This window comes from Chrysochloris asiatica, unplaced genomic scaffold (assembly GCF_000296735.1).
Source record: "Chrysochloris asiatica unplaced genomic scaffold, ChrAsi1.0 scaffold00054, whole genome shotgun sequence".
Taxonomy (NCBI): Eukaryota; Metazoa; Chordata; class Mammalia; order Afrosoricida; family Chrysochloridae; genus Chrysochloris; species Chrysochloris asiatica.
Window position 1 is genome coordinate 8,652,175 of NW_006408572.1, and position 11,048 is coordinate 8,663,222.

Sequence of the window (11,048 nt, forward strand, 5' to 3'; positions counted from 1 at the left end):
TGACATCAAGAACATCACACAGGAAGAAAGCAAAAGGTCATTAAGAAGACAAGCAAGAAGGAAAAGACCAAATGGATGTGAGAAGAGACTCTGAAACTTGTTCTCCTGGGTAGAGATGAAAAATGGAAGAAATGAACAGAAATTTTAAATGGGTTGCTTGAGAAGACAAAGTCAAGTATTATAATGAAATGTGCAAAGATCTGGAGTTAGAACACCAAAAAGGAAGAACACGTTCAGCATTTCTCAAACTGAAAGAAATGAGGAAAAAAATTCAAGGCTCGACTTGAAATATTGAAGGATTCTATGGACATAATATTGACAGATACAGAAAACATCAAAAGATGGAAGGAATGCACTACACCAAATAGAAAGTGTCAGTGTTCAACCACTACAAGATAGCATATGATCAGAGCCAATAATACTGAAGGAAGAAGTCCAAGGTGTACTGGAGGCATTGGTAAAGAACAAGGCTCCAGGAATTGATGGAATACAAATAGAAATCTCTCAACAAATTGATACAGAACTAGAGGCACTCACTCATTTATGCCAAGAAATTTGAAAGATAACTACCTGGTCAACTGATTGGAAGAGATGCATATTTGTGCCCATTCCAAAGAAAGGTGACCCAATGGAATGTGGAAATAATTGGACAATATCATTAATATCACATGACTTAAAATTTTGTTAAAGGTAATTCAAAATTAGCTACAACAGTATTTGATAGGGAACTGCCAGAGGTTCAAGCTGTATTCAGATGAGAATGTGGAACGAAGGACATCACTGATGATGTAAGATGGATCTTGGCTGAAAGCAGAGAATACCAGAAAAAAAGTTTATCTGTGCGTTATTGACTGTACAAAGGCTTTCGACTATGTGGGTCAATGAAAGCTATGGACAACAATGCAGAGAATGAGTGTTCCAGAACACTTAATTGTACTTAGGAGGAACCTGTACATAAACCAAGAGGCAATTGTTCCAGTAGAACAAGGGGACACTGAATGACTTAAAATTAGGAAAGGTGTGTGCCACAGTTGTATTTTCACCATATTTATTTAATCTTTATGCCGAGCAAATAAACCGAGAAGATAGATTATATGAAGAAGAATGTGGCATCAGGATTGGAGGAAGATTAATTAACAATGTGAAAAATGCAGATGATGCAACCAGAGGATTTAAAATGCTTACTGGTGAAGAGCAAAGACTTACTGGTGAAAGCCTTCATATGGGTTACACCTCAATGTAAAGAAAACAAGCATCCTCACCACTGGACCAATAAATAACATCAATGTAAATGGAGAAAATATTGAAGTTGTCAAAGATTTCATTTTGCTTGGATCCACCATCCATACTCATGGAAGCAGCAGTCAAGAAGTCAAATGACATACCGCATTAAGCCAATCTGCTGTACAAGATTCTTTAAAGTATTCAACAGCAATGATGCCAATTTGAGGACTAAAGTGTGCCTGACCCAAGCCATGGTGTTTTCAGTAGCCTCCTATTCATGTGAAAGTTGGACAATGAATAAGGAAGACTGTAGAAGAATTGATGCATTAGAGTATGGTTTTGAAGTAAAGTGTTAAAGATACCATGGGCTGCCAGAAGAACAAACAAATCTATGTTGTTTAAGTACAACCAGAATGTTCCTTAGAAGGCAAGGTGGCCAGACTTTGTGTCTCATACTTTGGATATATGATTAAGAGAGACCAGTTCCTGGAAAGGACATCAAACTTGGTAAAATGGAGGGTCAAGTGAAAAAGAGGAAGACCCCACCATGAGATGGAATGGCACAGTGGCAGCAGAAATGGGAAGGAAAAAAAAGGGGGGGAAATTTTTTTTTAAGTAAACAAGTATAAATCACTACAATCTGATGAACTTGATCTATACTTATGGATGTTGTAGCTTAAAATACCAACCAAGAGAGAAGGAATCTTTACAGCAAGGGTCATTCCCACCCCCTCTGTATGCAAGGTTGATAGGGATGGGCAACTTAGACATTGGCTACCTAAAATGGGGGGGGGGGTATAAAGGCATGAAGTGATTGATTGGCTTTCAAATTTTCAAGAGGGAGTTTAGATTCAGAGTGATTCAACAGTGAATAATTGTTATCATGACTAATTGCGATTGTCACAACTGTAAAAGTAGAAGTTTTGTAGCAAAAAGGGGTGAGTGGTCAATCTTACAGTCTGGGAGCAGAGGACCCTGGGACCATCAAGGGAGAAGAACGGGAACAGAGTGTGGGACCCTACCCAAAGAAGCGGCAGTGTCAGAGATGGAGGCAGCGATGATGACATGGAGAGAGAGAGCAACTGAGGATTCTAGACTCATGGAGAGAGAGGGGATATGTGCTGGCAGCCAAGGGGCAGGGTGTGCTCTTTGGCTGTTTGAATGATTGTATATTCCTGAGTGTTTTGGTGCACATTCAAAAAAAAAAGAGGAACTAGAAGCAATACTATTAAATGATGAAGCATGCAGGGAATTGTAATTATTGCAATGAAACAAACTGATGTTCCCCCATGTAAACTATCACTCACTTCACAATAAAAACTTTAATAATAATAAGAAAAAGAAAAAAGCAAGTCTAGTCCAGTCTCCCAGAGCCTTCTTCAAGGGTTTCCTCTTGCCTTTGAATAGGGTAAGGTCCCTGGGTGACACAAGTGATTTGTAATCGGCTATTCATGTAGTGGTTATGAATCGGGCTGTGAACTGCAAGGTCAGCAGTTCGAAACTACCAGCTGTTCCGCAGGAGAAAGATGAGGCTTTTTGCTCCTGTAAAGATTTACAGCCTCGGAAACCCTGTACAGGGTTGCTATGAGTCGGAACCGACTCCACGGCACATAACAACAACAACAAATTCACCTAAAGGCAGGCAGTTTGGCAGTAGCAATGGACTCAAGCGTAACAATTGTGAGAATGGAACAGAAGTGGGAATGAGTCCGAGTCAACTCCGTGACACCTAATAACAACAAACAGTACCTAACAATAACAACAGCAAGTGGGGCCATGGAACAAAGGTCTGGATCAATTCTAGTCTCTAACACACAGTCACCATGAGCCAGGCTGAGTCTAGGGCAGTGGGTTGGGTTTTGTCTTTTGGTTGGGAAGGGTATGGACTTACCTGCTCCTCGTTGGAGTTGATGACGACCAGGTGGGCATTCTCCAGCTGACAGTACTTGTTAGCCTCAGCCCAGGTTACTCCAGAGTGAGAGAACCAGTAACAATTGCCTTCATACTCCATCCAGTTAACAGGACAGCATTCTGTGCCTGAGGGTCAGGGTGCAGAGAGCCATGAGATCCGATGGAGGGGACAGGCACAAAGCACTGGGCGCATCCTTCTCTCCCAGTTCCTACCGTTGGTCCGGAGAAATGCTGTCTGACATGCCAGAACTTGCAGATCCATTGGAAAGTGTTTCAGATGAAGTTTCAAGTTGGCATGATCTAGAAGGACAGATGGATGGACAGCGTTGTAGACAGAGACACTATGGCTTCCCACTGACCAGGACTAGGAACATCAGCACAGTTTTTGGCTGGGGACATATACACATACTCCAGGGAGAGGGACACACACACATAATCCAGAAAGGGGTATCTTACCTGATTTCAGGTCCTGGTTCTGTTTCTCCAGCTTGGCTTGCAGAAATGTTACGCTGTCACTTGTATTGCTTCCTGAGAGAAAGGCTAAATTGTCTTTCTCCAGTCCTTATGCCTTAACATCCCTCCATGCTCAGTGCTAATGGGACACCAATTCTAGCCACTATCATCTTTCCTGGAACATTTTGAGATACCATCCATTCTCTCTACATGGTCAAAGTGGTTTCTCTTAAGCACTGAAAACTCACTCCCCTACTTAAGTACCTCCAATGGAGCCCCATTTTCTCAAAATCAAACCTTACTTAATTAACATAGCTTTCTTGATTGGCCAGACCTCAACACACTTCTCAGACCCATCACTCATCCCACCAGTAATCAGCTCTGGTCCCACTGGAATTGACAGTTCACAATATGGGGAGTGTTTTTTCCCAGTTTCTGGTGGATACAGACTCTATTCTCTTCATTTGGCATTTAACCTCCCTCCTTTTCACCTGCCTAACTCCTATTCATCCTTCAAGACCCCTCAGCTCAAGATCTGCATCCCTGGGAGCCTTGCCTATGTCTACATTCCCAGCACCCTTAACTTGCTTTGAGAACCCCAGATCAGACATCTACACTGTGCCCAGTAGATCTGGGTGACTAAACAAGTCCCTGAACCATCCCTGCCTTACTGCTTTCAATAGAGAGCCAACTCACCATGGGAATTGAGACGCCAGACTTCCATTAGGATGGTCGATGAAAAGTTGTTTAAAGTTTCTTTCAGGGTCCGCAGCTCCATTTGCAGCTGTGTGCCTTGTCAGGAGACAGTGGGAACAGGACAAGATGAAGGGAACTGTGTCCCTATGACAGTCCCACCACTGGATAAGAAACTGTCCCCCTCATCATGTAGTTGTTATTGTTGGTGTTACCTTGCATTAAGTGAACTGCTGGCTCATGGTGTCTCTATGCACCACCATATGGGAATGTTGTGTTCCTTAAGATTTTCATGAGCTGATTTTCAGAAGTAGATCACTAGATCTTTCTTTCTAGTCCAGTTCAGTTCAGTGGAAACTCCACTGAAACCTGTTTGGCAGCATAGTAACATGCAAACTTCCACAGACAGAGGGATGGTGACTACATGTGTGGTGCAGTGGCCAGGAATCAAACCCAGGACTCCTGCATAGAAGGTGAGAATTCTACCACTGAGCCACCACTGCCCCCTCCTCCTCATTAGCCCACTGTCTCCCCATCATTGGTCCCACTTGGTCCCCATCACTACCTCAAACTATCCTCATTCCTGCCTCCATTGCTTCCTTTGTCAGTACCCTCCATCCCTTCTCAGTCACGTCCCTCTAATCTACTATTCACGCCAACATCATTGCCCCATCGCAGCCCCTTAGTGCCTCCAGCTCTTCCCCTGCCAGCCTTCCCATCACTGCCCCATTGTAATACTCACTTTTGGATCCAATCACACAGATGACCACTAGCAGCAGGACATTGAAGCCCAGGGCAAGCAGACTGAGGCGGGGCTGGGAGCAGAGATGTTGTAGGAAGGATTGCGGGGAAGGCGTCCTTGCTAAGGAAGGGATGATGTCAGAAGGGAGAGGACAAGGGAGCACAGCAAAAGCAGAAGGGAACACCCCCTCCACACACAAAGTAGACAGAGATGGGCAACTTGGACATTGGATAGCCAAATTGGGGGCGGGGGGACTACAAAGGCAAGAAGTGACTGGCTTATAAGCTTTCAAGAGGGAACCTAGAGCTAGGGGGCATGGAGGAAGGCAGAATCTCCAGTGAGTACTAGCCAATCTGTCTGGGTGGAGCTGATGAAAGGAAATACAGATGGGTAACTTGTGATACTGTAGTGAATAATGGTTATCAGGACTGATTATGAGGGTTGGAAATGCAAAGGTAGACGTTTTGTAGCAAGGAAGGGAGTGATTAATTCTCCAGTCTAGGAGCGGAGGTCTCTAGGACCTTCAACTGAGAAGAGCCGAGAGCGGTACCCTACCCAGAGAAGCAGAGATGTCTGAGATAGAGACAGAGATGATGACGGGGAGTGATGAAGCGGCTGGGGACTTTAGATCCAGAGAGGGAGAGGGACTGTGTGCTGAAGACTGGGGGGGAGGGGGGCGTGTAGGGGGCGGGTTTGTAGGGTTGATGATGCATGGAGGGGATTGGAACCATGGCAATGAAATGATATATGATGGAATGAATGTAAAACTAAAGTTCTCTCATGTAAACTAACATACAATTCACAATAAAATATTAAAAAAAAAAAAAGCAGAAAGGGAACAGAAGTATGAGGAAGCATGACCCAGGGTAAGGTAAGGGACACTCGATGGGGGAAAGGTTGTTACGGGATTCAATGGGCTTTGACCACTTGCATCAAGGCTTTGCACACACATGTATGACCAGACACATTTGCAACACACATCTACACACTTGTACTCACATGAACATTTACAAACATGCACATACACCTACACAGGTGTACACAACACACACATGCACATGAACACACAATGTGAATATCCTTTGTGTGCAAATCCCCACTCTTAGAGCTTGGGAACAGGGACACACCAAAATGGCTGGGGGATCGACCTGGTCCATGAGAAAAAAGGTCTCTCAGTGGGTTTCCCCTCCTGCCCAGCCAGGGGGAGGAGCCCCAGATCATATCTATTCTTCTGTTCTCCTGTACTCCTCATAGACTCCACACCTTGGCCCCTTAAGCAAGTCCAGAACTGGGGCAACACTTCACTTTCAAAGTCCACTGGGATCCTCAAGTCCAGTTAGTTTCATCATGGACCACTCCTCTAGGGCCACCCCTAGACGCCATTGTCCTCTCCATCTCCCACCACTCAGATCTTCCTCTCCTTAACTCTCTGCCCTGTTCTCCCAGAAACCCTAGTTCCAGTGTTAACTCCTTCCTTTTAAGTCTCAGCCACCCCACAGAAAGCTCCGCTTCCCTCAAACTGAACCCTACCCCCCAACGTACATTCACACACACACACACACACACACATTCTTAGACACATTTTCATACAATCTCACAAAAACATATACACACACTCATTCTTACAGTGTCATGTTCTCACACACATCAGCACAGACTCACGCCTGTATTACCATACTTTCTTTCATGTACACTCACACATATATTGTTGCACACATTCATACACTCTCTCACATAGCCCTTAATACACACATTCCCATATACACTCACACACATTCTCTATCCACAGTTACACCCACACATTACACACAAGTACGTCACCCTTCCTGATGCCTCTCCAGGCCTGGAGGAGGACGGCATTCCTGGCCTTGAGTTCCTGCGTTTGCACAGTCTACTTAACAGACAGAACACTTTTTCTTCTTCACCTCAGATCATAATTCTGTGGACTTTTGCCCCTCTTCATAACTATCACATTCAGGCACCCCAATGACCTGAATGAGGTGAAGCAGAACCCAGAGTCCTCCTTCTCAGTTCATCACCTGCTACCATCCTGTGTTGGATATTATCGCTGAAAGAAGCCACCCATAACCTTGATCTCCTCACTCCTCACTAATTGTCACCTGCCTCCACTTTAGCCTCACCCAGGACCCCGTCTTGGCTCCAGAGGTCCCACCTCTGATGTTGCTGTTGTTGTTAAGTGCCGTCGAGTCAATTCCAACCCATAGTGATCCTGTATAGGGTTTTCAAGGAGTAGCTGGTGAGCTTGAACCACCGACATTGCAGTTCAAACAACTTTGCAGTCTGACGCTTTAGCCCATAGCGCCACACCAGGACTCCCACCTCTGAAGTGCTGGCTGCCAATTCTGAGCCCAGCCCCACACCACTCTCTCACAGACTTCACCACCAGATACAATTCTGTGGCTGAGGCCTGTCCGTTCAGCAGGTCTTTGTTCAGTTGCCCAGCCTGACCTGTAAAACCCCTAGTTCTAAGGCAGCTCAACCACAGGCCTCTGTGTTTCTACCCTGAAACCAGACAGCTCACAGATATATTCCAGTCTGCCACCAACTAGCTTTGAGGCCACGCAAAGTCATTCAACTTCTTGGTGTTCCAATTTCTCATGTGTAAAATGGGGGCAATACCTACTTCACTTGCTATTCTGAGAACTGCATGACTTAAAACATGTAAAGTGCTGCTTATATAAGTTTAAAAGTAAAAGAAAAGGTCTGTCTCAGATAGAGAAATGGACCAGACTTGCCCTCCCAAGAAAAACAAAAGTAGACAAAAAATAAGAAGCAACAGTTGCCCCTTCCAAGACAAAGATTCAATGGGAATACACGCTGATTGCTGACCACGTTCGTCACCAATAAGGGGAAGTAAGGGAAAAACAACAATGAGGCTGTGAGCTAAGCCCTACAATGTTCAATAGATTCCTGTGAACCTGGGTGGAGATCTGGTTGGCCAGCAGTGTGGCATGACTTGGGGACTCTTGGGTCCAGAGTCAGTGACATAACCACAGAAGACTAGAGTGGAGAGTGAAGCATCCAGCTGGTAAGAAGAGAAGGCATATACACAAGAACACCCACACTCGCAGATAACACTCACTTGACCTGGCTTCAATGACTGGATGATCAGAGCTCAACCAGAAGAAGAAAGAAGAGGTAAAAAAGAGTAATCTGATACAATTTGATGAACTTGACCTACACCTATGGATGCAGTAGCTCAAAAGAGGGAGCAAATCTTTACAGCAAGTATCATTCCCACCCCCTCCATACACAGAGTAGACAGGGATGGGCAACTTGGACATTGGCTACCCAAAGTCGGGGGGGGGGGCTATAAAGGCAAGAAGTGACTGGTTTACAAGCTTTCAAGAGGGAACCTAGATCCAGAAGGCATGGAGAAATGTAGAATCTCCACTGAGTAGTATTCAATCTGTCTAGGCGGGGCTGATGAAATGAAATGCAGATGGGTCTCTTATGATACAATAGTGAATAATTGTTATCAGGACTGATTGTAAGGGTTGGAAATGTAAAAGTAGACATTTTGTAGCAAGGAGGGGAGTGATTAACTTTGTAATCTAGGAGCAGAGGTCCCTGGGACCATCAAGGGAGAAGAGCGGAGAGCGGGATCCTACCCAGAGAAGCAGTGACACCAGAGATGGAGGCAGAGAAGTGGAGAGATGGAGCAGCTGGGGACTTTAGACCCAGAGAGGGAGAGGGCTGTGTGCTGACAACTGAGAGGCAGGCTTGCAGTATATACCCTCTGGTTGGTTGATGATGCATGGAGGGGATTGTAACTATGGCAATGAAATGATATATGATAGGACAAATTTAAAACTAATGTTCTCCCATGTAAACTATCACATAATTCACAATAAAACATAAAAAGAAAGAAACAACAGTTGTCAAGACACTGGGTATCAGTCAACAAAGGACAGCATTTCCTGAGAGTTGGGAAACAAACAAGGTGAACACTATGACTGTCCCAACTTACCACTTGGAAAAAATTTCAGGCCACAGGTCAGGGAGAGTGAATGTCCCTGGGCTGAGGAGACAGAGAGGAGAATCTGGGGAGACCAATGTGGCTTGAGTTCACAGGACAGAATACAAGAGAGGACAAACTGCACACAAAGAGAACCTTGGAGATCTTCAGCGAGTTCCCTTCAGCAACTAGCTGAGTACTGAGCACCAGATATAAGGAAATTATCTACCAAAACCAAAAACCAAACAGACTACCATGAGGTCGATTCTGATTCACAGTGACCGTATATAGAGTTTCGGAGAATGTAAATCTTTGCAGGAGCAGACAGCCTCATCATTCTCCCGTATTAGCAGCTCAATGCTTATCCTAAAGCCTTTCTCACCTTGAAGGCTTTGCCAAGACACTTGGCCATTCAGTCAAGATTAGTTAGAGAAAAGAGTGGAGAAGGACCAGGAATCTTCCTATATCCATTCACCCACCCACCCATACTTCTCTCTTGTCTGAATTCCTTGCAAACACATACATTCATACTCCGTGCACCCACCCTTTCCTGGGGTCCTGGAGGGGAGAGGAAAATGGGGGTGGAGCAAACTGAGGTCTCAGGCACGTCACACCTCGATAGACTTGGTCCCTGTTTATAGAATGACTATGACCAACGACTCAGAGAGCAGAACACAATCAGGAGAGGAGGCAGAGGTGGCACGAAGCCCCAGACACTGGACACTTGCCTTTCCCAAACGGATCTTCTCTTCTAGGACTTTGCCCACCAAGTTCTGGTCTTTCACCTCTACCCGGTTGGTGGTCACTTTCCTCACAGTCCAGCTGCTGGATATCTTGAAAGTCCTTTGCCATGATGGGCCCAGAACTGGAGCCAGACCTGTGCTGGGTTCGGATTATTTTGGAAACTGAGATTGGGGCTGGAGCTTGTGGAGGCTGGTGACAGGGTTAAATCTAGTTTGAGGTGGTGGCTTGGTTCAGATATGTTTGGAAGTGACTTTGGGGTTGAAGTTTGAAATATAGCGGTGGCATTTTCTCCTGTTAGGAGGTTGCTTTGGGCCTTGGCAGGGGCCATGAGCCTTCCCCACTTATTCTCATGGACCAAAGAGCCCAATCTTCCCATTCAGCCTCTGCTGTCCTTGAACCAGGGTCTCCTCAATCTCAATTATCTCCAGCCCCACCTGCCTCTCTATCCTAGATTACCTGCTAAAGGTGTGAATCCTGGATCCTTCAGGCAGCCCAGGTTCTGGGATGAAGGGGGTTAAAGGACTCCTAGAAGACTGGAGTAGTTGGGGTTAGACAGGAGTGGAGAGGAGGGGGCTGGCCCAGGCAGGGCCTAGTGTATTTGAGTTTTTCACTTTGTACCTCCTGCCCCTGGAACTTTGGACAGTAAACAAAAGCAGATATGGAGTTGGAACTCAGGCAAAGGGTAGTGGGGGTAGGGAATGGGATCATTTCAGTCCTCTTTCCCAAAGAAGAGTGTCTCAAAGATAGTCATGCTAGTCACCACACTCCAATTACTTGATTTGTGATTTGGGGGGTGGGGGTGTGGGAAGCCTGAAATGCTATTTGCTATTTCCCCTCCTCCACACCCTCTCACTTCTTGCCTCTGAATTGGTAGTGTCTCAAAACACCCTAACTAGGATCAGAGGCACTATTAACAGTAACACAATGCCTTTTAAGCAAAAGTTTTCTCTTTCTCTTTCCCTACTCACCAGTCCCTCCTCAGAAGCCCTATACAGGGTTACTAAGAGCCAAAACGACTCAATGGCACTTAACAACAACAACACTCTCTGGTGTGTTTGAGCCCACTAGCAGTTCCGTACAAAAGATGAGGCTTTCTGCTGCCACCAAGATTTACAGCCTCAGAAACCCTTTACAGGGTCTTTAGAAGTTGGAATCAACTTGACAACACTCAACAACATATATAAATATTACTCAGCCATATATTGTTGTTGTTGTTATGTGCCATGGAGTCAGTTCCGACTCATAGCGACCCTGTACAGGGTTTCCGAGGCTGTAAATCTTTACGGGAGCAGAAAGCCTCAT

The 11,048-nt window shown here is 45.3% G+C and overlaps 1 protein-coding gene across 1 annotated transcript in view; it reads right to left on the bottom strand.

Moving 5' to 3' along the window:
• The window catches only part of ASGR2 (asialoglycoprotein receptor 2), a 17,428-nt gene extending 7,574 nt beyond the window's left edge, over positions 1-9,854 (bottom strand). Inside the window, exons 1-6 of the mRNA XM_006863491.1 lie at positions 9,727-9,854; positions 5,024-5,139; positions 4,285-4,380; positions 3,592-3,663; positions 3,349-3,435; positions 3,116-3,261 (exon numbers count right to left, since the gene is read on the bottom strand). Coding sequence (XP_006863553.1) covers positions 3,116-3,261; positions 3,349-3,435; positions 3,592-3,663; positions 4,285-4,380; positions 5,024-5,139; positions 9,727-9,854 — 645 coding nt within the window. The remainder of the gene's footprint in view (positions 1-3,115; positions 3,262-3,348; positions 3,436-3,591; positions 3,664-4,284; positions 4,381-5,023; positions 5,140-9,726) is intronic.
• Between the last annotated feature and the right edge of the window lie 1,194 nt (positions 9,855-11,048).